General features: G+C 48.5%; 1 protein-coding gene across 1 annotated transcript; it reads right to left on the bottom strand.

Annotated features, from left to right (window-relative positions):
- Positions 1-9,604: 9,604 nt before the first annotated feature.
- On the bottom strand, positions 9,605-26,027 carry Npffr1 (neuropeptide FF receptor 1). The gene is made up of 4 exons (XM_051152490.1): positions 25,976-26,027; positions 20,273-20,578; positions 13,890-13,989; positions 9,605-10,590 (listed from the first exon to the last, which is right to left on the bottom strand). The coding sequence occupies exons 1-4, from the start codon at positions 26,025-26,027 to the stop codon at positions 9,714-9,716; spliced, it is 1,335 nt and encodes a 444-aa protein (XP_051008447.1). The 3' UTR covers positions 9,605-9,713.
- Positions 26,028-26,257: the final 230 nt, after the last annotated feature.

The raw sequence follows: 26,257 nt of genomic DNA, 5'->3' as shown, positions 1-26,257 counted from the left end.
TAGGACAATGCACCCGGCTATTACAGGAACAACCATGAACGCTGGGAAACAACACAATCTTGAATACTCTTGGCAGGCTATTGAGAAAGCTAGTTGTTGTTGTTGTTGTTGTTGTTGTTGTTTGGGACAAGGCTGTCCTGAAATTCTCTATGTAGATGGGGCTGGCCACAAACTCTTAAGAGATCTGCCCACCTCTGCCTCTCAGTTGAGGAGATTTAAGATCACCTAATACCACACTGGGTCCAAAAGAAGCTATTCTACAGGGTAGCTCTCCCCACCTCTCTCTCTCTTTTCTCTCTCTCTCTCTCTCTCTCTCTCTCTCTCTCTCTCTGTCTCTCTCATACACATACATGCGCGCGTGCGCGCGCGCACACACACACACACACACACACTCATATAAATATAGGAAAACATAAACTAGACACAACAGGCCTAGGACAGCAATAGAGTCGGAGAAGGTAATTTGAAGTTGCATTTTCCAGAGTCTGTCATTATAAGACAGAAAATTATCCAGAATTACCAATGACTATAGCCAGGATTTTATAGGGAGCAAGGCATGAGGTGGGCCGGAGGTCACAAGTTGGGTGGTTAGAAATGGGCCTGGGACTCAGAGGAGAAAGGCTAGCTGGGAGCTGAAGAAGGTGAGGCCACCTAGAGCAGTGGTTCTCAACCTTCCTAACGCCTCAGCCCTTTCAGCTCTTTAATACAGTTCTTCATACTGTGGGGACCCCTCCCCCGCCCCCGCCAACCATAAAATTATTTTCATTGCTACTCCATAACTGTTATTTTGCTCCTTTTATGAATCATAATGTAAATATTTGTGTTTTCTGATGGTCTTAGGTGACCCCTGTACAAGGGTCTTTCAATCCACAAAGGGGCTGGGCGTGGTGGCGCACGCCTTTAATCCCAGCACTCAGGAGGCAGAGGCAGGCGGATCGCTGTGAGTTCGAGGCCAGCCTGGTCTACAAAGTGAGTCCAGGATGGCCAAGGCTACACAGAGAAACCCTGTCTCGAAAAACCAAGAAAAACAAACAAACAATCAACCCACAAAGGGGTTGCAACCCACAGGTTGAGAAATACTGACCTAGAGGCCCTACGTGGGATGAGAAGGGCAAAGGGCAGGGGACAGAACCCCGACGAGCCCCTGAATTCTGGAAATCTACGAGAAGAGGTGTCCATGGAGTGCTCCCATCTTAGAAGCCACCGGTCATCTTTAGAAGAGGACATCACCCCCGCACACAGCTGTCTTCTCTGCTCGGGTGGCTCATGAGCATCTCATTGTTAATAAGACTAAGAGCGCGCCCACCGTCTCTCCTTTAAATCTTCTGCCCCAGCAAGGCTGTACCTGCCCATGCAGCCGACCTGGGTTTTATTTGGATTCATCCTAGTGGTCCCATTCAACATCCATTCACTAGTCCCCCTCCTCCCTCCTAACAGAACTGTTGATCTTGAGACCTGCATCCACCTGCCCCTGCACATCCTTGTGCTCAGGGAACTTGGTGCCAAGCCCAGGGGAGGGTCCTGATTGGCCTAATCACAGGGTCTCTGTTCCTCTTGCTAATGTCCGGTTTGGTTGTGGTTAGGTGATTCAAAGCAGAATAAGGGGAATTATGAGAAAGGCTTCTGGGAAAGGGTCTGTTGCTTCCATGGAGCCACGCCAGAAGAGGCCTTCCCTCCCTTCTTCACTTGGGCATGGCTGTGGAATTTACTAGCCACAACCTTTCTTGCTGGAGAAGAGGGGCCCATGGGTCATATTGTCTAAGAAGCAGCGGGATGAACCTTGACCCTGATGATGCTCATGGGTTCCCCACAGCATCTGCCCCTCCTCAGATGATTAGACCAGAGGCTGAGTGTGATGCACGACCCCAGGATGAGCCTCTCCCATCCTTGACTGACCACGAGGCAAAGGCAAAGGAGGAAGAACTTCTTCTAAACAGGCATATATAACATGGTGTCCCCATGGTGAGAGGTCCGCTCCAAAATGGTACCCAGCTCAAGTTGAGCCAATGAGGACAGCTGCTTCCTGCTCTCGGTGACCCATGACGAGAGACATAGTTCTGTTCATTTGCTCTGTCTGCCTCTCTCCATGTGCACACGCACAAGCAAGTACGCTGCTCCGACATTACTGATGTTCATTACAATGACAAGCAAATAGTAAAGCAGCAGAGGTTATTCTGGGAAAAGAAAGATGACAAACAATTAATTCCCTTCAGAAGTGAAGTATATGGAGAGGAAAGTACCCAAGGCAAGGCCACGACTGGGCCTTGAGGTGGGAGGGAGAAAGCCTTAGACAGAAAATGGTACAATGTATGAAAAACAGGATGGACTTCAAGGGAAGGTGAGGCCTAACCTTTAAAACCTGGAGGCTAGCCAGGTGCGGCGGCTCGCGCCTTTAATCCCAGCACTCAGGAGGCAGAGGCAGGCCTCTGCTTCACAGAAATGGCCTCACCTCCACACCACTCACTTTGGTTCCGTCAAAATGGTGTTCCCACCATTGTCTTAGAGGCCTCATCACCCATTTCCCCATCTTCTGAAGGAGCTGGCTGTTTGGCCTGAAAACTTTTCTTTTCGTGATGAAGACACAAAAGGAGAGAAACTACTGAGAAAAACGGAACTAAAAACGAGACACTCAAGCTTTTTCACAAGTTTATTTTCTGCAAATTATGGCAGAGGTACCAGGATCATTTCCAAAGTCCTGGAAAGGAGAAAATAAAGGAGGCGTTTATGACGAGTGACGGGGGCTTGGAGGACCACCGGACAAACAAGGGGTCCTTCCCTGGGAGCCAGGACAGCAATGAAGGCTTCCCAGTGTTTGGTTACTCTGACCTCTGCACAGAAGGAAAGGTGGCAGGCTACTGGGTGTGTGTGGGGGGGGTGGGGAGTGAATATCCCTGAAACACAGGGTGATTTAATACCTCCACTGGCCATGCCACAGATAAACTCGCTTCTCCCAATCGCTAAGCTTGGGTTTTTCCACCCATGTTTATTTGGTTTGCTTGTACATGACAACAGCAACATTTGTTGGTGGCCGGATTCGAAGACCAAGCCATGGCAGTTAGCAAGGGAACACAAACAACAGGGCAGGATGTGTGACGACCAGGCCAGGAGCCTTCTCTCCTTCTGTGACCACAAGGCAAGGGAGCTGGGGTTCCCAGAGGGTTTGGTGTGGTGTTGGATCAGGCTGTATTTGTACCTTGGGCCACTGGTGTTTCTTCCATCTCAAATCTTTGGAAGCCTTTGAATGTGATGGAAAGGTGGCCTGAGACCAAAGCAGCAGCCTGGACGGAGCCTGTGGCTGGCTGGGTTTATTTTTAGGAGCAGAGGAAGCCCCCACCATGCCTCCTGGTTTAGTTCTGAACTTTGGTTTCTCAAATGTAGGAAAGGGAGGTCACTGCAGCCAGCGGGGGTGGGGGGGGGGCAAGGGGGGGTGGAGACCACGACTTCAGTCTCAGCTTGTGTTCCACTGATTAGCAACAGACAGAAAGCTCTTGGTACCATGCCTGGGAAGCATGCATTAGTGTGCACGCGTGCCTGCGTCCATGCATGCATGCATGTGTTGGTGTGTATGTCGATGAGTTTAGATGCACATATGTACTTGTGGAGGTCAGAGGCCAACTCTGTGGAACCACTTATCTCCTTCTACGGCAGGTTCCATGGTTTGAACTCAAGTCACCAGACGTGGGTAACAGGCACTTTTACCCACTAAGCCTCCTCACAGTGGCCCATGCCTGCGATTTAACGGGCACTGAATAACGTATTTTGAGTTGACTAAGATTGTAATTGCTAAAAGTCAGTAGCATTTTGCTACACGTCAGCCCGTTATTCATCTCTCCCTCTCATGTCTCATGGCTCTGTCTTCACACACTGGCCAGCTAGCTATGTAGCTTCTCTCTATTAAGATCTCTTTTCAAGCAAGGCGAGGTGGAACAAGTCTGTAATCCCAGCACTCGGGAGGCAGAGGCAGGCTGATCTCTGTGAGTTTGAGGCCAGCCTGGTCTACAATGTGAGTCCAGGACAGCCAAGACTACACAGAGAAACCCTGTCTCAAAAACCAAGCCAAATAAAATGTTACCTCCTTGGAGAGGCCCCTCCCAACCCTCCAAAACTAGCCTTTTAGGTTTTGAGGTTGTTTTGTTTTGAAACAGGGTTTCTCTGTGTAACAGCTCTGGCTGTCCTAGAACTTGCTCTGTAGACCAGGCTGGCCTTGAACTCACAGAGATCCGCCTACCTTTGCAAAACCAGCCTTTTATTTTGCAGAAGCTCATTTATTTTATTTTAGCCATGGTCTCACCATGTAGCCCTGGCTGGCCTAGAATTCACTATGTAGACCAGACCGGCCTCAGACTCGTCGAGATCCACCTGCCTCTGCCTCCTGAGTGCTGGAATTTGAAGCTGTATAAACTATTCTTGATAAGTGGGCCTGTAATCTCAGCCTGCACAATTTAGTGAGTTCAAGGCCAGCCTGGGCTACCTAGTAAAATGAGTGTCTTAGAAACCAAGATAATCAGGTGGATCGCTGTAAGTTCAAGGCCACCCTTGTCTACAAAGTGAGTCCAGGACAGCCAGGGCTACACAGACATAAACCCTGCCTCGAAGAAAAAAAAAAGAAAAAAGAAAAAAGAAAAAAAGAAACAAACCATGATAATTTTTGTCAACCTGATTGGGTCTGGAATCACCAGGTAGACAGTATCTGTGAGAGTGCTTCCTCAGAGGCTTAGCTGAGGAGAGAGGAACTAACCCAAATGTAGGCAGCTCCATGAGTAGCTTGGGATCTCCAACTGAATAAAAAGAGAAAAAGGAGAGAGGGAACGGAGCAATAGCATTTATCTTGTTCTGCTTCCTGCCTGCAGATGGAATGGGACCATCAGCCTCACAGTCCTGTCACCACAGCTGGACCATGCAGATGGAATGGGACCATCAGCCTCACAGTCCTGTCACCACAGCTGGACCACTCTTGCTGCCACAACTTCCCACCGCACTGAACTGCACCTGTAAACTGTTCTTTCCCCTCCTTCAGTTGCCTTGGTCAGATATTTTGCCACCACAACAAGTAACTTATATATAGTTGGTTAAAATAAAAAGACACAAGGATTATCCGGAGCTGGAGAGATGGGTCAGAGGTTAAGAGCACTGTCTGCTCTTCCAGAGGTCCTGAGTTCAAGTCCCAGCAACCACATGGTGGCTCACAGCCATCTATAATGAGATCTGGTGCCCTCTTCTGTCATGCAGGCACAAATGCAGGCAGAACACAGTATATGTAATAAATAAATAAATCTAAAAAAAAAAAAAGAACAGTAATCCTAAGTGTTGGCAAAAACACAGAACTGTAACTCACCTACAGTGCTAGTAAAAACAAAAAAAATATTGCTAGATCATGTCACTGCCAGAAGACAGAAGTATATACTCGCTGCACATCCCAGCACCCTAACCACCAAGAGAACTGAAACATGAGTACATGGCAGGGCTTGTGTAGGAATGACCACAGCAGCATCACTCATGATGATCATATTGTTAACCCAAATGATGGTCACTCGATGAACAGACAAGACTGTGTCATTGCCTACACCACCAGGGAGCACTACTCAGCAACAAAAAGGAACAGACTAAGAAATACTATGATGTGAACAAACCTGAAAGTTAGCCTAGCAAATGAAGGAAGTTAGACTCAAAACGCTATCCATGGTCCGAGTCCATATTTACAACATTCTGAAACCAGCTGGGTGGTTTTCTGGGGTCAGGGGAGAAGGGCATACACCGATGTGAGGGAACATTTTGAAAGGATGAAAATATCTTTGGTGAAACAAATACCCAATTGCTAAGACCCCATGAACGGTCACAGTAGACGGTGAATCTTAGCATACCCTATCTCTCCATAGGGTGCTACAAAAAATTAAATATATACATATTTCTGCTCACAAACCAAACGTGTGTCTCCCATACAGTTGAAGTGTTTTTGCCCTTTCTTTTCTGCTTATCTATATTTTGGGACATTTCCACCATGTTCCTGCAGGGGCACGTTCGTGAAGAAAGAAGCAGCCAGCTACAACTGGGTTATTCGCCAAGGAATCTGTTTTGCTTCAACATTGTTTGCTTGTGATGAAGCTGCCTGCCGGTCACAACTTTCTCATCTATCTTTTCTCGGTGGCACTTCTGAGAGGTGAGCTAAGGGAAAGGATAGAAAGAGGTCCAGAGGCTAATAGCGATGCTTTGTCCTCCCAGCCCTGGGCTTGGCTCGCACCTGGCTTCAGAATGAATGCACAGTAGGTTAATGATAGGGGGGTCCAGCGCCCTTTGCCAGCTCCACCTTCCATCCCAACCCAAGTCAACCCATGAATCCTCCAGGCCCCTAGAGAAAGTTGGCGGTCCAAGGCTGGCCAGTCTGTGGTTTGTGGGCCCTGGTGGGCACCACCTTCCTTCACATTGGTCAGACGTGTTCGTACGGTCTTAGGGGAAGTCAAGAGCCAATTCATCTGCGAGGACCCGTTTGGAGAATGACCACTCTTCGTGGCACATGGCACGGAAGGACATAGCAATCCTCTGAGAACCCCTCTGGGTAGGGTTCTCAGTGTTCACAGGCCTCTGGCTCTCTTTTCCATCACAGGCGCGGTTCATCTCCAAACTTTCCGCCCACAAAAGGACAAGTCACCTCAGGAGACCTAAGCAGTCAGATATGGAACATGGCTGCTCCAGAGAGGTCTTCCTTAATGGTATCAGAGCGCTATAGTCACACACGGTGCACCCAGACCCACCCAGACCCAAGTGTAAGGATAGAGATCTCATGGGGCTGATAAAGCTACGATGATTAAAAAAAACAGCATCATACAAATCTCTTGTGAACAGAACATACAATTGTTTTCTCTAGCCAAGAAGGAACACAGAGGAGGGAAGCTCAGAGCTATTGGGGTGAGCACAGCGTCTGTCACCCCTAAATGCCAAATTGACAGACATGTTGGGGGTCTCTGACCTCAGGGTTTACACAGGCACTATTTTCTTTCTTTCACAGGCACTATTTTCAAGACTTAGGTTCATTAACGAACACCCCACTCCCCAAGCATACATAGGACTTGTTATAGCTGAACCAAGAACACACTAATGCAGGAGCAAGGGTCAGATAGATATACAATGGAATAGTATTTAGCCACAAGAGGAAGGGAATTCAGACCCATGCAACAACACGGGTGAACCTTGAAAAGTGTCACATAAAAGTCACAAAAGGGGGCTGGAGAGGTGGCTCAGAGGTTAAGCACACCATCTTTTCTTCCAGAGGTTCTGAGTTCAATTCCCAGCAACCACATGGTGGCTCACCACCATCTATAATGTGATATGATGCCCTCTTCTGGCCTGCAGATGTACATGTAGGCAGAGCACTGTATACTAAAAAATAAATAAATAAATCTTAAAAAAAAAAAAGTCACAAAAGGAACACAAAATTGTCAAGTTCAGCAAGAAAGAACGGTGGCTACTAGGAGCTGGGAGGGGCAGGGATATGGGGAGTTGGGCCCACAGTTTCTGTTTAGGATAATGTAGTTCTGGAAAGGGTCAGTGGACAGTTACACAGCAGCATGAATGCTCAGTGTCACTAAATTGTACACTTCCAAAAGGCTAATGGGGCAAATTGTACAGTGGGGGTATTTTAACATGTGTACAAAGAAACAGGCTCCCTGCAAACCCAAGCTGCCTGCTTTACTATAGCCTGTTGGCATTCAGACCAAATCTGCAAGCAGACAGGGTTTGCCCTCAAGCAATGACAAGAGCAAGGAAACACAGGGAAATGCCACTGTGTCAAGTGTGCTGTGCTTGGGCGGTCACGGACTCTGAAAGCAGGGAGTTTGGAGAAACTTGGTGGCCTTGGTGGACGGGATTTCCAAAGAGAGCTGTAATTTTAACACCCCAGGGCAGAGAGCAGACTGCAACTCCCACAGCTCCCAAGGGCCACAGGGACAGGGTTGACATGGCTCCTGGTCTGGTCTATTTTTAGAGCCTGGAGTCATAAGTCTTCCCAGTAAACAACCAGCAATTCTCAGGCCACGGTCTCATACTAATCCAACACTAGCAATGAGGACTCTGTAGAGCACCATCTCAGGCAACAGCTTGCTTGCCTACACAGATCACTCCCAGCCGCCGGGACCAGGCAGCAGACAGGTAGCGCCAGGTCAGAGGTTGGCAGCTTCCTGAGCATAGGATTATAGATACTTGTTTAGAATGTCTCAAGGCCAACACAATGAAAACATGCTTTCCTGCCCCAACATCCGTTCTCTGACTCTTTCCATGGGCGGTCCCTTTCATCTTTAGGCAGGGAGTTTCCAGCCCCCGCACCCTGCCATACCCACCTCCTTTGAAAGGCAGGATTCCGTTCAAGCTGCCCAAAGACAAACCTCCCAGAACGCTGCAGTCTGTAGCCCTATGACCCTGGCCCTACTGGGCCTCAGTCACTTTGTAAAATGGCAAGAACATTTTATGAATCGGATGAGAGTGTTCTGAGACGCAGTTGGACATGTACAACTATGAGGCAGTTTCTTCTGACACCGTGGCCATTGTTTATGATGGCCCTGGGAACAGTAAAGAGGCAGTCAGTGTGTGTTAAGGAAACAGGAGAGCTCAGAGTCCCGGATCCTGCAAACGTTTCCTTTTTTAAAAATTCCTTAAATTTCTAGCAACTGTATTAATGGAGGTTGGGGGTGGGTGAGGGGAATGTCCACTTAGGTGCAGGTTATTGAAGCTATAGAAGAAATCAGCAGGGGCAACCTACTTCATCACCTCCTGGGGAGAAGCTCCACTCTGTCAAGGTAATTTGCCCATAGCCTGAGTGAGAGTTGGGGTGCATGCAGGGTCTCCTGCTCTCCTTTGCTTTTAGGGTTCATGAGTCACACCCTGTGGAAGGGTTTGTGTTTGTCCTTCAGGGACTTCCCCCACACCGACTGACCAACTTCTCCTTCCCAGGAAGCTAGGAAGAAAGGCAGAGAGGAAGGTTGTCCGCACATGCCCAGTAAGGTATTTCCAGAGAAGAGAGTTGGCGCTGTGTTGTCTTTCTTTCTCCCTTGCCTGCCACCCATGAGCTTCTGGTCCTGCCGGAGGTAGGGGAAGGGAGCCAGCCTCCTGTCCTGCGATCTAAACAGGCTCCCCAGGGCTCTTCTTGCCACTGCTCAGTTGAGACATCCTGAAGTGGGTGTGGCCCGGGGACACTTCTTGGAATCAAACAAACCAACGCCCTAGAGCTGGCAGTGGGAGATCTTGGACTTTTCCCAGGAAAGGGCTACGGGAAGCTGCCTCAGCAATACAACACAGGGCACTCCATCACAGGGACTCAGTGTACAAGCACAGAGGTCACCTCTTCCCAGCTACTTAGCTCCGTCCCAAATGGCTTTGAAGAGAACCACTGGAAAGGTAGATGCCATAGAGACTCGCTGGAGTCAGGGTCAAATGGGATTTCCAACGGAGAGACCTTGTCCCCTCTCCCTGGGCCTCGATGTCTCTGTAGAGAAGGGTTCTGAGATATTTGAGGAAACAGGGTCCACCCGATAGAGCTCCAGAGCAGGAGGGGTTTGGAAGGTTGAAGGCTTCCCGATTGGCTGTCACCCGAGCTACCCACTGTCTCATTTTTTGTTTTTTAAGGGGGCATCTTGGCACCCTCTTCTAATACTGCTATTGCGTCTGGACATCACAGTTCAGGGCCAGGGCCACAGACCCACTGCACCTTCCCTCTCTGGACTACTTCAGATGTTCCAAGCTGGGATGGTGAGGGGCACGTGGTTGCAGCCAGGCCCTTCCGCGGGCCCATCCCGGTGGGCCACTCGCCCATTGCGCAACGGCAGACGACCAGGCCCTGGGACCCCGCTGCTTGGTCCAGACTCAGATGGCAGGCCCGAGTCGCTGGGTTGCACGTCCACCACCATCCGCCTTCGCAGGAGACGGCCCTGCCGTTCGGAGTAGGCTTGCTTGTGGGCAGCCCAGGGTGGCCGGCAGAGCTGTGCACGGAAGGCAGCCTGGAAGCCGCGGCGGAAGTTCTCGTTGAAGTAGCCGTAGATGATGGGATTGGCGCTGCTGTGGAAGAAGGCCAGCCAGTGTGCCAAGGGAAAGGCATAGACGGACAGCAGGTGCAGCTGCGGCTCGCTTAGCTGTCCGTAGTCGATGAGCAACAGCAACGCCCAGAGCGGCAGCCAGGACAACGTGAAGAAGAGCGCCACCATGACCAGCATGTGCACCACGCGGGCCCTGCGGCGCGACGCGCGGCCACCCTCGGCCACCGCCTCTTCTGCCTCGCGGGCTGGACCAGGGGCTTGGCACAGCTTGCGCGCGATGCGCGCGTACATCACCACGATGAGCGCCAGCGGCGCCAGGTAGATGTGCGCGAAGAGCACGGCAGTGTAGACCTTGCGCATGCTCTTCTCGGGCCAGGCCTCCCAACACGAGTAGAGCGGATAAGAGCGGTTGAGAGCGTCCAACATGAAGTGATGCTCCTCTCGGGTGACGGTCAGAGTGACTGCCGAAGGACACATGATGAGCAGCGCCAGCGCCCAGATCACTGCGATGGTGAATAGCGCCTTCCGGAGGGTCAACTTCTCCCGGAAAGGGTGCACAATGCAGCGGAACCTGCAGCCCGGGGACGGGAGGAGAGGCAGAGGGGTCTGGGAGAGGCCCAGCAGGCCAGAGCTGACCTGATTAGGGTCTGCTAGAAGAAGACACCTGGCATTCATCACTACACTTGAAGCAGCACCCGGAACAGCTCAGACACTAATCAGCGTAATTTACAAGTAAATTGGTTTGGCATTTGCAATGGAGGCAGCTCACTCCGATAAACTGTACTGAAGACCAGACTGGATTTTAGATAGGCGAGGCCAGCCTGGTCTACAAAGTGAGTCCAGGACAGCCAAGGTGACACAGAGAAACCCTGTTTCAAAACAAACAAACAAACAAAAAAAGCGAGGTGGCACGTGCCTTTGATCCCAGCACTTGGGAGGCAGAGGCAAGAGGATCCCTGTGAGTTCGAGCCCATTCTGGTCTACAAAGAGAGTCGAGGACAGCCAGGTCTCTGTTACACAGAGAAACCCTGTCTCGAAAAACAAACAGAGACACCAGGGTCACACAACCGTACCCTATTCTTATTAAAAGTTCATATCCTGCTGTGCTCCCTAACAGCCCTCACAGCTACAGCTACGTTGTTAAGAGGATGCATCAAGCTTATGGTTTTTACCTCTATAAACCCCCTCCTCACTCAGCTGGAGGCTGCCTCTTTAAGACTTGTAGTCACAAGAGTTGGAGCCCTGTGTGGCTCAATTAAAAACTTTGGATTCATTAAGCGCTCATGCTGATTTCCTTCTCTTGGGTGAGAACAGACACACACACACACACACACACACACACACCCCGGTAGGACCGGCCTCACACTTCCTATGTATACAGAGGATGACCTTGAACTGCTAACCTTTCTGCCTTGCACCCTTAATTTACAGAAGGAAACGTTCTTCAAGGTGTGAAGCAACTAGTACAAGACACACAGCCATCAAGTAGAAAGGACCACCTTGGAAACCCAGGATGCCCATCTCCCTGGGCCACTTAGACCCGTGGCTGTCAAAGCCTCACTTTGTATAGGAGCTCCTGAAACGGTAAAAGAAAATAAAGATAACCTTCTTCACCATAATTATTCTGGGAAGGAATTAAGGTTTTTTGTTTGTTTGTTTGTTTGTTTGTTGTCTTCTAAGCATCCAGGGTTGGGAGCTGCTGGTGGAGGTGAAGGAGGTGGAGCCTGAACCCTGTAGTGGGTCAAAGGTCATTGCTTAACTGCCACGGTCTTGAAGGCAGGTGTCACACGAATGTCCTAAATGGGTTTAGATCAATACATGGCCATCTAGAAGAGCCAGCAGCTCAATGGCCCTTCTTGGTCTCCTTGTCTTCAAAACAGGGCCCATTCTCAACCCTCCTCTGTGGGGTGATTTTGGATCAGCTGAGGACACCCCACCTGGGAGGCATTCTGAAGGCTTAATACTGAAGGAAAACAGACAAACACAAAACAGAAACTACTTGGGCAGCAGAGGCAGGAGGATCAGGAGTTCAAAGGTCATTCTTGGCTAGAGAGTTTGAGGTCAGCTTGGGCTATGAGACATCTCAAACAAACAAAAACACAGCAAGTGGGGGAAAAAAGGATTGCCTATTTCTCAGAATGACTTCCCCATCCACCTGTGCCAGGAAACAGAGACACACTCCTCCTGAAAACTGTGGGGGTCAGGCTCATTAGTTTGAATGGAATCAAAGTGTGGCACTGACTGCTGGCCAGAGGCCCTTTCTTCTTCACTCACCTGTGTCCTGCCCTCCTGCCCACTCCATCACCACAACCTGAAAGCACTTATCCCCTTTCCCACAGTCTAGTCAAGCCTCACTGCCTTAGCCTGTATGACCCTGTCTTTCTGGCTTCCTAGCATTGGACACAGGAGAAGGAACTCTCCAGAGAACAGATGGCCCCTAGAAGCCCCTGGTACTTAGGAACCCAATGGCAAGTGCCAGGTGGAGGAAACTCCTGGGATCCTTTGGAAAGGCTTCCTGGAGGGGCCGGAGCTTGATAAACTGTAAGTACCACTGGGAGATAGATGCTTTACATTCTCACGTCACTCAACAATGATAGGAAAACAAAGGCTAAGGGCAGAAGAGACAGTTCAGCCATTAAAACCCAAGACTCACAATTGAAAAAGACAAGGAAAATAAAAAGTTAGAGGATCAAGAACTTGTCACGTAACCTAACTTTGTTTTGTGGAGAGGGGACCCAGCTCCATTGTGCCAGTTGCCTACCTCACAGAGGTGGGGTTTGGGGCTGGGCATGCAGGGCCCTTACCTGGCATGCACGGAAGGCCCGAGTTCAATCCCCAGCACCAGGGAAAATGAGGCGCAGTGGCTGATGCCTGTATGCTTAGGATCAGGCAGGGAGAGTCAGGAGGATCAAAAGCTGAGCATCATCTTCAACTACACACTGAGTTCAAGGCCAACCTAACAAAACCAGTAAAACTGGAATTGGATGGCAGCAGAGGGGAAATGAAAGGGGAATTTGAGATTCTAGAAAGGGCAGGGCTGAAAAGGGCTGCTGCTGTAGAGAGGGACCGGGAAGAAGATACGGGTATGTGGAAGGAATTGTGTGAGCAGTTGGTGGCTTGGACTGTGGGCTAAGAATTGCCCGTGAACTTTTCAAACACAGTTGTTTGAAGCCTCTGGCATTTATAGATACGATTCCTCCCAAAGTAGCTGAATGAATGGCCCAACATCATCACACAGTGGGACAGTGATGAGGACAAAAGCCATCTGGTCTACCTACCTCCTAGTCCTTGGGGGAAAGACTACCTGCCCACCCAGGAGCCCTTACCACACTGGCCGTACTTAGAGTAGAACCAGGGTGGGGTCACAACTGCCTGTTCTGGGATGGAAAGCTTAGGCACTGGGCCAAAGCCTCACTCAGCCAAGGCTGCATCCTACACCTTGGCCACACATACAGAACCATGCTTAATCGAGACCCTGCTGGAGTCTGAGGCTGAATGACCAGAAGTGATGGACTGACTAAGGCCAGGACATCCCGGAAGCAGAAAATAGGAGATAGGAACAGAAAAGGACCTTTTCTTTCCAGCTCTACCAAGCCCATGCATCATCTGCAGACAGTCTCCTCAAGTTCTGGCTCCCAGGCCTCAAACAGAGGAGAGGTAGGCTTCCTGATACCCAAGATGCACATTGCCTTGAGCCCCTAGCAGACCCCAGATATTACTATAAGACCTTTTTCAGGACTGGCCTCTGCCTTCCGGAAATGGATAGAGTGGTATTCTTCATAGGCCTTCCTTATGTCTTCCAGCTAGCCCAGTGTCAGAGGCATCAGCTCTCTCAGTGCCAGCCCCAGATGACCCAGGGAAGTGTCTCACCTTTCCACGGCGATGGCCACCAGCGTGAAAACCGATGCAGACACTGACATGCCCTGCACCAAGCCGCTCATCTTGCATGTGGCATTGTCAAAAGGCCAACCTGTAATGACAGAGGTCCCCACAGGTGACAGATGCCTACCCAACAAAATGTAGAGAGCACCAGCCACGTAAGCTGATGTCCCCCCCTGGAAAATGGCTCATTTCTCCCTGTGCTGTGAGGGGTCATTAGGTCTCTGCGTCTGTGGCCGAGGAGTCAACCATTCTGCCTTTTAGGGAGATGGCCTTTAGTTGACAACTGATTATCTTTAGGTCCCTCTGTCCCTGCTGGTGTCTGAATCTTATTGTCCAGCCCAGGAGGGAGGCCATTCCTTCCTCACAGTAGCCCTACCATTATTTTATTATTATTATTATTATTATTATTATTATTATTATTATTATTATTATTATTATTATTATTATTATTATTATCATTATCATCACATACCCACAGCCTATATGTTATCATCACACACATGTATACTGAAGTGGACCAAAAAACAAAAACTAAGTCAACAGGCTATGGATAAACAAAGATATTTCTTCTCCATTGAGAACAAAGCTACAAAGAAGGAAGGAAGAGGTATGTTAAAATACGTTTTCTGATGTTGGATTGGAATCTGATGTATTAGAATGGACCATAGTTCCTGAAATGCAGGCAGATGGCTGAGACATAGGAGTAAAGACAGAGCTAGGCATGATGGCACGCTCTTTTCATCTCAGCACTTGGGAAACAGAGGCAGACAGATCTCTGTAAGTTCCAGGCCAGCCTGGGCTACATAGTGAGACCCTGTCTCAAAACAAACAAAAAAGACATGTGCCAAAGACCTGTTGAGACAATACGCATTCACTTCCCAGCTCTGTTCCTTCAGAGAGTCTAGAGCCAGGGCACCCCAACATTGGTAAGCATACCTGGAAATTAGACCTTTGTTTGTGAATGTTATATTCCTTGGCCTGTGGCTATGGCTCAGCAGCTAAGGCCACTTGTTGCTCTTGCAGAGGACTCTGGTTCAGTCCCCAGCACCCATATGTTAGCTCATGACCCCCCATAATGCTCTAGTTCCAGAACATCTGATGCCCTCTTCTGACCTCTGTGGGCATCGACTACATGTGCATACATGCAAGCAAAACACTCCTATGCAAAAAATAAAAATTACACTCCAATAAAAGGAAACAAGGCTTTTTAAAGCACTAGTTAATTCCAGGGCTGATGTAAGAAAAACATGAGGTGGGCTGGAGAGATGGCTCAGAGGTGAAGAGCCTTGGCTGCTCTTCCACGGGTCCTGAGTTCAATTCCCAGCAACCGCATGGTGGCTCACAACCATCTATACTGAGGTCTGGTGCCCTCTTCTGGTGTGCAGGCACACATGGAAGTGAAACGCTGTATACATAATAAATAAATAAATCTTTAATTAAAAAAAACAAAAAAAGAAGAAAAAAAAAAAAACCAAAAACAAAACATGAGGCGATCCAGAACATTCTGTGGGGCTGGGAAGTACTCCAAACATCATGGGAAGGACAAGGAAGCCAGCTGCAGTGAGCTTCCAATTGCCTGACCTAGAGTAGTTTAAGCAACAAAATAAACAACAGTGTTGGATTAAAGGCCTCGAAGCAGAGATCCAACTAGTGAGCACAGAGGATGTAAAGGTAGGTCATTGAGAGGGAACAGGATGGGAGGCACTGTTGTGGGCAGCAACGGACAAGGCACTGTGTGGTTAGTGCAAAAATATAATGAGCCATGACATTTGCATAGTCTCGGAGGAGCACCCTAGGGTCCTTCTCAATTAAAAAGGGGGATGTGGCTGCTTTACAGCTGAGAGACAGCGGTGACTGGCTTTCTTTTTCTCTTTTTAAGATTTTCTATGCGTCAATTTTCACTTTCACGCTACCTTGGATACTGGACCCATACATTATACAGACTTTTAGAAAGTTCTGATTATTTTATGTATCTTCTTCTGTAAATTTGGCTCCAAGAACGTGCTTTGTTGCCACACTGACTTTATCTGTGTCTGTAAAAATGTTGAAATACCGTCAATAGAGTGATTTTGTTTTGTTTTGTTTTGTCTTGTTTTGTTTTTTGTTTCTCAAGACAAGGTTTCTCTGTGTAGCCCTGGCTGTCCTGAACTCACTTTGTAGACTAGGCTGGCCTCGAACTCACAGTGATCTGCCTGCCTCTGCCTCCCGAGTACTAGGATTAAAGGCATGCACCACCATGCCCAGCTAGAGATATCTTTTTTTTTTTAAGTATTTATTTGTTTGTTACATATACAGTGTTCTGCCTCCATATACACCTGCACATCAGAAGGGGGCACCAGATATCATTATAGACGGTTGTGAGCCACCATGTGGTTGCTGGGAATTGAACTCAGGACCCCTGAAAGAGCAGACAGTGCTCTTAACCTCTGACCCATCTCTCCAGCCCAGAGATCTTTTTTTTTTTTTTTTTTTTTAATATGCCTGCACTTGTGAGAAATAAAATTTCTCAAGATCGGCCCTCTCAGAGCCACTGTCTATCACTCTCTCATAGGTGGCCTGTCAAAGGTTTTGACTGAGTCCATCAAGTATCTTAACATACAGCTGCCATCCCAGAGCTCAGAAGGCAGATTTGAGAGAATTACACAGCCTGGCTGCATAGCCAGTTCCAGACTAGCTTGAACTACAGAGTGAGATCTGACAGTCACCCTAGCCTTCCCCGCAACCTCCTCCAAAAAAGACTAGGGTTATCTGCCAATCTGGTGGTTTGAATAAGAACAGCCCAATATAGGATCTTTTTTTTTTTTTTTAATGTTTAGTCATCAGGGCACGGAACCCTTTGAAGGATTAGAAGGTTTAGGAGGTGTGGCCTTACTGGAGGAGGTGCATTGCTGGGGTGGGCTTTGAAGCTTTCTCTTTTTTTCTTTCTTTTTTTTAATTGTTGTTTTGAAACAGGGTTTCACTGTGTAGCCTTGGCTGTCCTGGACTCCCTTTGTAGACCAGGCTGGCCTTGAACTCACAGAGATCCGCCTGCCTCTGCCTCTGGAGTGCTGGGTAAATTAAAGGCTTGCGCCACCACCGCCCAGCTTTGAAGATTTAAAAAGCCATGTCAGGCTCAGTTTTCTTCTCTTTGCCTGTGTCCGGAAGTGGCTCTTGGCTACTTCTCCAGCACCACGTTTGTTGCCATGCTCTCTGCTACCATGGTATGGACTGTACCATGGAAACTGTAGGCAGGCACATTTAGATGCTTTCTCTCATAAGAGTTGCCTTGTTCACAGTGCCTCTTCACAGCGACAGAACAGTGACTAAGACAGCCATGGTATTCCAGATGCCCACAGTTATAAAGTGGGATGCACACAATTACCAGCCTCCACTTTGGACCCATTATGAATAGAATCTACCATTCAGACCTGTTATAGGCTCACAGATGTCATCTTGCCATTTGTATACCTGAGTGTCTATGCTTGGAAAAATGTGTGCTATTGTTGCTGTGTTGTCACTGAAATGGCCTTTGGAATGGTCCGTGTTGTTGCTGTTATTGCAATGACCTTGTGCTTACTGTTTGCTTGAGAATGATTCTGTTGAGATGTTGGTTTCTATTTCACCGTGCAGCCCAGGCTGGCCTCAAACTGTTGATTGTGATTCAGCCTCTTGAGCTCTGGGGTTATAGATCATCACACCTGGTTCACTGATTTGAGATTTGAGCATTCAGGTTGTGTTTCGTGGAATTAGGGTTCAAACACCTAGAAAATGATATTTATGAGAAACTAGTGAAAGTAAAAAAAAAAAAAAAACACCACAGATGACATATGGCATAGAGAATCTTCTCCTTTCTTTGTGGTTGTTGGGGAAGGTGACTGGAGCAAGTACAAGGATCCCATCATAGCCTTTGCTGAAGGATGCTTTTGTGCACTGCATATTCAAATGCTGGTTTCTGTTCCCCAGACAGTTGAGTACTGACCGCGCATCTTCTGTCTTAAAACTTTGTAAACATTGTTCTTCATCACCTTCTAATTGGTAAAGTAAAGAGCTGAACAGCCAATAGCCGGGCAGGAGAGGAAAAGGGTGTGGCTTCTAGGTGGGGGGTGGGGGTGGGGCGGAGGTCTCAGGTGAGGGCAGGCAGAGTTGCCATTGGGTCACAGATGAAGAAGTAAGCACCTCAGTGAGACTAAGAAGGCAGGTGGCTGGACCTAGCAAGGCCAGTATTGACAGATTAGAATATATCATAATCTGCCCAGCTGTTATACCTAAGGCTTATAAGAAATAAATAAATATAAATCTCCGTGTCATTATTCAGAGCAAGGGTGGACATAGAAAGCTTTGCTCTTTTTCTTTAAGTCTAATATAGTTTCAAGGGGGTTGGAGAGGTGGTTTGTGGCTAAGAGCACTTCCTGCAGGGGATTTGTATTCATGTCTTAGTTCCTTTATGATGGCTCAGAAGCATCTATAATTCCAGTTCAAGGGGGACCTGATGGCCTCTTCTATCCTCTGCAGCCACCAAGGGACACATGTGGTGCACATATATACATGCAAGCAAAATACTCATACACATCAAGTAAGATAAATTTTTTTTAATTGTTGGGCAGTGGTGGTGCATGCCTTTAATCTCAGCACTACAGAGGCAGAGGCAGGAGGATCTCAGAGTTCAAGGCCAGCCTGGTCTACACAGGGAACCCCTGTCTCAAAAAACAAACAAACAAAAAGTTTACCAGAATAGGCGAACACTCACATTTAAAAGTACCTAGCCGGGCAGTGGTGGTGCATGTGTTTAATCCCAGCACTCAGGAGGCAGAGGCAGGTGGATTGCTGTGAGTGTGAGCCTCGTCTACAAAGTGAATCCCGGACAGCCAAGGCTACATAGAGAGACCCTGTCTTGAAAAACAAACAAACAAACAAACAAAAAACCATCTGGCTCCAGCATACAGGTCCACAGTGACAAGCATGGGCAGTCATGCAGCTTCTATCACATAGAACAATCCTGTCACCTCAGGAAGCTCGCACTGGTTCCTTTATTATTGGACCCTCCCTCGACTCCCTGATTCTGCTAAGTTGTTTTCTCTGGAGACAGAAAATACAGTTTGGCCTTTGAAAATGTCATATAAATCATTATACCACTCACACCCTTTTGAGACCGATGGAGTAGGGTAGGCGAGGCTATCTGTGGGAGCTAAAAGAAGGATGTACAGTTCGTGTGTGGCATCTGTGCAGGGACCAGAACTCACCAGTGAATGGGGTCTCTGATAGGCACACAGCCAGAAGACAGGCTCTCCGTGTGCCTTCACTCAATGGCTCACGAGTCTGCAAAACCTCGGGCTTCCCCTCCCTGGTCCTGGCACTATAAAGATGGAATGCAGATCAAGGAGGAGCCCCTGGAGTGTCTGGCTCCCCTGACAGCTGAGGAATCTTCACTCCTCAGCCCTGAAGGGCAATCCACAGCTCAGGGAAACTGGCCACTCCGCAGCCTGGGGTCTCAAAAACTCTGATATTAAGACAAGAAAAGCTCAACTGGGCGTGGTGGCACACGCCTTTAATCCCAGCACTCAGGAGGCAGAGGCAGGTGAATCGCTGTGAGTTTGAGGCCAGCCTGGTCTACAAAGCGAGTCCAAGACAGTAAAGACTACACAGAGAGACCCTGTCTCAAAAAAAAAAAAAAAAAAAAAAAAAAAAAGACAAGAAAAGCTGATCATCAAAGGAGCTGGTGTGACATCTGACAGCAGGAATTTAGAAGTGGATGGTCTAATTGGATTTAAAGACCTACCCAGTCTCAACTCAGTGGCCAGCCAGTCCCTACTCTGATCCTCCCAGGCACTGGGAGCTCATTACCTACAGGGCAAGACCATCTTCTGTGGGATGAAAGAAAGAGATGAAAGGGGTGAGTTTTCGGAAGAATGTCTCCTACCTCCTACCCCTCCTACTCCCTCTCCTCCCTTCCCTCCAGTTCTGCCCACAAGAGCTCTGCCCAAGAGTGCAGCCAAAGGGGAATATGATTAGACAGAGGGTGTGAGAACACTGGCCTCGACACTGGCAAGCTAGGTAATTACAGACCAGTCCGTTAACTGCTCTGAGCTTGTTTCCTCACCCATAAAATGAGGGTAATAACAAAGCGTGCCTGGTTGGATAACTCTGGGATTAATTATGATAACATACAAATCATATGTCCCATCATGCCTGGCGGAAAGAAAATGATTAGCCTATTAGACTTGTTAAATTCTTAGGTCAGCGTCTCATGCACAACTCCATCAGGGTTTGAGGCAATGGCTCCTTAGCCAAAAAGCCTGCTCGGCGATCTCCGTTCTCCCATCTTCTGCTTCGCCTTCAGCTGGAAAGTGGAAGTGAAGGGGAGGGCCTTCCCGCTGCCCCTAGGTCATACTCACCAGTGATGAGGTTGTCCACAAGGGTGGTGGGCATGCAGAATACGCCCACCAGCAGGTCGCTGACAGCCAGGTTGAGGATGAACATGTTGGTGACGGTGCGCATGTGCCGGTTCTTGAGCACAATGAAGCAGACTAGGGTGTTGCCCACCATGCAGAGGAGGAAGATGAGCGCATAGGCCACAATGAACATGGCTGCCACGGGTGAGGAGTGCTGGTAGTAGGAGGAGAAGGTGAGGCTGGCAGCCAGGGTAGCCTCAACATCACTCCCATTCTCACTTAAGGGCCAGCTGCCATTGGGAGGCTCCCCTAGGAGGAAAGGAGCAGAAGACTAAGGACCTAAGCCAAGAAGAAGTGAATGGCTTTTCTTTTCTTTCTTTCTTTCTTTTTTTTTTAAAGATTTACTTATTATTATGTACACAGTGTTCTGCCTGCACATACACCTGCAGGCCAGAAGAGGGCTCCAGACCACATTATAGATGGTTGTGAGCCACCATGTGGTTGCTGGGAATTGAACTCAGGACCTCTGGAAAAGCAGACAGTGCTCTTAACCTCTCAGCCATCTCGCCAGCCCCGTGAATGACTTTTCACCACCGAAAACTCGACCCTTGGATGGGGAGGTAGCTCAGAGCGCTTGCCTGGCATGCATGAAGCTGTGGGCTGATCCCTCGCACTACATGAAGTGAGTGTAGTGGTACATGCCTTTAATCCCAGCACTTGGGAGGTGGAGGCCAGAGGGTCAGAAGTTCAAACTCAGTCTCATCTACTTAAGAGAGTTTGAAGCCACCTTCAGACAAATGAAGCCTTCAAAGAAAATGAAGGGAAAGTGTGTGTTTCCTTGTGTCCTGGGTGTGTCATACCCTAAGGTTACTCATTACTGTCCACTGTTCCAAGGACAACTGGACACACTGATTGAGGATTTTTTTTTTAATTTTTAGATTCATAAGTGGTTTTGCCTGTACACATGTACATGTGCTGTGTGTGTGCTTGGTATCCGTGGAAGTCAGAAGAAGGCATTGGAGCCAGGTGGAGTGTTGCACGCCTTTAATCCCAGCACTGCTATGTAGGTGCTGGGAATTGAACATGGAGCCAGAGGCAGGTGGATCTCTGTGAGTTCAAGGCCAGCCTGGTCTACTAAGTGAGGTCCAGGACAGCCATGGCTGTTATACAGAGAAACCCTGTCTCGAAAAATCAGAAGAAGAGGGAGAGGAGGAGGAAGAGGAAGAGGGAGGAAGAGATGGCATTGGATCCCCTAGAACTAGAGTTAAGGTTGGTTGTGAGTCACAGTGTGGGTGCTAGGAACCATACTGGGGTCCTCTGCAAGAGCAGCAAGTGCTCTCAATCACTCAGCCATCCTCCCATCCTTCATTAAGGACTTTCGGTTTCCCTGCACTCACATGCAAACTGCTATTTTCCATCAATACCTTCCACCTGCCCCCATATCATCTTTTTGGGAACAGAAGACCTCTTTTTGTGTGTGTGTGGTGTGGTGTGTGGTGTGTGTGTGTGTGTGTGTGTGTGTGTGTGTCCTTGAACTCATCATGTAGCCACAGATGACCCTAAACTCTCATCTTCCTGCCTCTTCCTACGTGTATCCTCTTGCCCAGTTTACGTGGCAGAACCCAGGGGTTTATGCACGTTAAGCAAACAGGCTGCCGACTGAGCTACATCCCCAGCCCCATGAATCTCACTTCCAAGGGGCCCCAGCCCACCAGCTTCTGGGTAAACTCAGCCAACGGGAGGCCCTGAAGGAGAGAGGAAGGCAAGGGAAGAGCCAGTATTTACTTCCTGGCTTCCTGCCTGCCTGGTCCAATGCTGTCAGCAGACACAGCTCTTGTCCTGTAGGGCCATTCCTTATTGCACTTTCAATGTAACCAGGACAGCCAAGGCTACTCAGAGAAACCTTGTCTTGGGGGGGAAAAAAAAAAAAAAAAAAGATGCCGGGCATGGTGGTGCATACCTTTAATCCCAGCATTCAGGAGGCAGAGGCAGGTGGATCATTGTGAGTTCGAGGCCAGCCTGGTCTACAAATCGAGTCCAGGACAGCCAAGGATACACAGAAAAACTCTGTCTTGAAAAACAAAAACAAACAAATAAAAAATTTTATTCTTTATAAATGACTTAATCTTGGATATTGTCTTATAGCAATAGAAATATAAACTAAGACACCCCTTTTCCTTGGTCCTCGCTTTCCAGGCAATGGTAGCAATCTGTTTTTTCTCTTTGCACTGACAGCCCTGCTAGCAGGATTAGCACTCTATGTTTGCCCACCCTGCAGTAGGTATGCACGGAGATGCCCTGCGTGTCTCTCATTAGCATCAGGCTAAGTATGTGTTTCCCTAGACTTGTTTTGGAGGGAGCAGTCCAGTGTCCAACCATAGCTCTTCTGGGAAGTCATTAGCCATGGTGAGTCACGGTGTTGTCTCAAAAATGCTCCTCATGTCTTCCTCTGGGACAGAGTGGGGCCCATTCTGGAGGATGGAGTGTCTCTGAGGAGCCTTCCTGTGAAGCCCAGAGCTCAGCCACTGGCTATGAGGCACACTGGAGGGATGGAGGCAGCTGGGAGCTGGAGACATGAACTGCCACTACAGGGCTGCAGGGGTCAGTGGGAGCCATAGGAGGGTAAGGCAGGGGTGAGGGTCTGCTGATGGAGAAGGGACTGAGGAGGGTGCACTCCCCGACACTTGGGCCTTTCCAGAGCTCTAATAGCACTCAAACACCTTTCATATAAATCAGACACATAAAAAAGAAACTATAATGGCAAACATCCGCGGGAGTATAAAGTTCAGTGAACCGTCAGTGAATGGTAAAAAAGGACTTCCGCATGAATGCTGCCCATCTTTAACAACCACTGACTCTCCTTTTCAGTTACTCTGAAGCAACATTTCCTTTCCCTGAGAAATTAATTTCATATGTTTATTTTTTTTAATATTTTATTTAATTTTAATTTATGTCCGTTGGTATGGGAGCATCAGATCTTGGAGTTACAGACAGTTGTGAGCTGCCATGTGGGTGCTGGGAATTGAACCCGGGTCCTTTGGAAGAGCAGTGCTCTTAACCACTGAGCCATCTCTCCAGCCCTAATTTCATATGTTTAAAATAAAAGACTTCTTTGTTTTTTTCAAACGTGTAGTCCAGGAGCTACCTAGTTTGTACAAAGCTTAACTAGCATCTGTAAAGCCCCAGTTTCCATCCTCAGCATCACACAAGCCACGTGTGGTAGCGTATGCCCACAACCTAGAACTCCAGAGGCAGCAGGAGGAGAGGTTCAAGGTCATCCTTGGCTACACGCTCAGTTTGAGGCCAACCTGGGCTATGTGAGTGGAGACCTTTTCACAAAACAAAACCAGGCCACGGAGATGGCTCAACAGGTAAAGTGCCTGATGACCTGAGTTTGACCCCTGGATCCCACCTGGTAGAAGGAAAACTCCCACACACTGTCCTCTGCTGTCCCCAAATACTGTATTATGTATGGCTCCACACGGGTATACGTCACATATACACATAACAAGTAAAAGTGTTGTTGTTGCTGTGGTCTTAAAGGGACCACACTTACTTGATGTCCCTCTTCTGTCTATTTTTTTTTTTTTTTTTTTTGGTTTTTTGAGACAGGGTTTCTCTGTGTAGCCTTGGCTGTCCTGGACTCACTTTGTAGACCAGGCTGGCCTCGAACTCACAGTGATCCGCCTGCCTCTGCCTCCCAAGTGCTGGGATTAAAGGCGTGCGCCACCACGCCCGGCCCTCTTCTGTCTTTTAACTCACAGGTTTTGCTGTTTCTTCGCCACTCACTTCACTCTTCACAGCCCCGGCTGCACCTCATCTGTCCTAAAGGTTACACGGCTTGTCTCTTGAGTTTTCGGGCAGGCTGGATGCTGCAGACTGCTCCCTCACGGTAGGTATCGTCTCCTAAACTCCACTCTCTGAGCCCTGAAGTTCTTGCAATCTGCAGTTAAAGCTAAAGGTGTCATCAGAGGGTGCGTCTGAATTGCTTGGTGGTCTGACTTCATCTCTTCTTCTCTCCTTTTTTTTGTTTTGCTGTTGTTTGGTTGTTTTTCTGTTTTGTTTTGTTTTTTGTATTTTGTTCGTTTGTTTGGTTTTGTTTTTGGTTTGGTTTTGGCTTTTTTTTTTTTTTTTCCTGACAGGGTTTCTCTGGGTAGCCTTGACTGTTCCTAGACTCAGTTTGCAGACCAGGCTGGCCTCTAACTCACAGAGATCTGCCTGCCTCTGTTTGCCCAAGTGCTGGGATTGCAGGCGTGTGCCACCAAACCCTGCTCTGTTTGTTTTTCGAGACAAGAGTTTCTCTGTGTAGCCTTGGCTGTCCTGGAACTCACTATGTAGACCAGGCTGGCCTCGAACTCAGAGGTCTGACTGCCTCTGCCTCCCAAAGCCGTGTGCCACCACCACCTGGTTGGATCATCCTCTGTCTGCACCTCCCTTCCCCCCCCAAAAAAGTGTCTCATATTACCCATGATGACATGAACTCACCATGTAGCTGAGACTGGCCTTATACTCTTTTTTTTTTTTTAATATTTGTTATTTTGATTTTACATATATGAGTGTTTTGACTGCATTTATGTCTGTGTGCCATGCGCATACGGTGCCCCTCAAGGCCAGAAGAGGGTGTCAAATCACCTGGAACTGGAGTCACAGATGGTTGGGAGCTGCCATGTGGGTGGGTGCTGGGAATCTAACCCAAGGACAGACAGTACTCTTAACCACTGAGCCATCTCTCTAGCCCCTGGCCTTGAATTCTTGATCTTTCTGTCCCTGTACCAGCAGGCTCAGGTCTCCTTAACCCAGCCTTCAACACACAGTGACCTCTGACCCCTGATGACCTCTCCATGGTCCCTTTTCCCATTAAGCTCTGGCCACTCACACATCCTCTTGTGTTTTTCCAACCCCAGGGCCTTTGCTCTTCCCCTCCGTCCCTCTCAACTCTAAAGTCTTCCTGGAGAAGCCAAATCTGATGGCTGGATTTGAAGTAGGTGTCCCAGCCGCACCTTCTCATTTGGTCTTGTTTGTGTTCTTGAATCCACCAATTTTGTTTTTGTCTTTGGAGACAGGGTTTCTCTTGTAGTCCTTGCTGTCCTGGACTGGCTTTGTAAACCAGGCTGTCCTTGAACTCTCAGAGATCCGCCTGCCTCTGCCTCCCGAGTGCTGGGATCAAAGGCACGCGCCACCACCGCCCGGCTTCAGGAGATAACTCTTAAGCATTCTCAAGTGGAAAAGACAGTAAACCTCAAAACAAATCATTGGCACTGGACCAGCCTGGTCTACAAAGTGAGTCCAAGACAGCCAAGGTTATGCAGAGAAACCCTGACTTGGAAAAAAAAAAAAAAAAAGTAAGAGTTATCTCCTGGATTGTAGGGCACTTCCATCTTTTTGGTGGCAGTGTTTCCCCTGGTCAGTGCCTGACCATAGTAAATGGTTCGATAAAGAGGCAGTAATAATGGAGTAAAACAAACAGGTAGAGGAAGTTGCCAGATACCTTTCAGGCTGGATCCTAGCCTGCCGGCCCTGCTCCCTTCACTCAGATCTCAAACAAGCTCATTATCCGAAGTCTGTCCCTGCAAGGTGTCTGGAGCGACCTTTTCCATCTCTGACCATCTAATCGTTCCTTGAGCATCCACCCCAAGATTTAGCCCAACTCCCAGCCACGCATAACTCCAGAGGGAAAAGTTCCTATTCCTATCAAGTTCCCCTCACCTGGCGCCCTCACATCTCCGCCAGCCTCCCATGCCAGCAGCCGGAGCCTCATTACCGTCCTTCACTCAGCCTTTCTGCCATCTGCCTGCTGCCCTTATAATTATTACATCCTGTGAACACCTCATCCCAATTACATTCCGCCCCCCCCCCCCGACTGGACGGCTTTCCCAGGGGCTTCAGGTATAACCACGGCTGCCTCCAGGGTACCGCGATGAGCTGAGGGCACATTTGCACCAGCAAACGCAGTGCTAGAGAAGTTGTAGCACAGACAGGTTGTCTCTC

This window comes from Acomys russatus, chromosome 11 (genome assembly GCF_903995435.1).
Source record: "Acomys russatus chromosome 11, mAcoRus1.1, whole genome shotgun sequence".
NCBI lineage: Eukaryota > Metazoa > Chordata > Mammalia > Rodentia > Muridae > Acomys > Acomys russatus.
This window is presented reverse-complemented; position numbering and strand designations above follow the sequence as displayed.

Bases quoted from the DNA above. Each gene is read 5' to 3' on its own strand.
- Npffr1 (XM_051152490.1), bottom strand. From the start codon at position 26,027: ATGAGGCTCCGGCTGCTGGCATGGGAGGCTGGCGGAGATGTGAGGGCG. The intron at 13,990-20,272 runs GTGAGTATGACC...CTGTCATTACAG, and splicing joins TGTGGACAACCTCATCACTG to GTTGGCCTTTTGACAATGCC. The intron at 10,591-13,889 runs GTGAGACACTTC...CCCGGGCTGCAG, and splicing joins GTGGCCATCGCCGTGGAAAG to GTTCCGCTGCATTGTGCACC.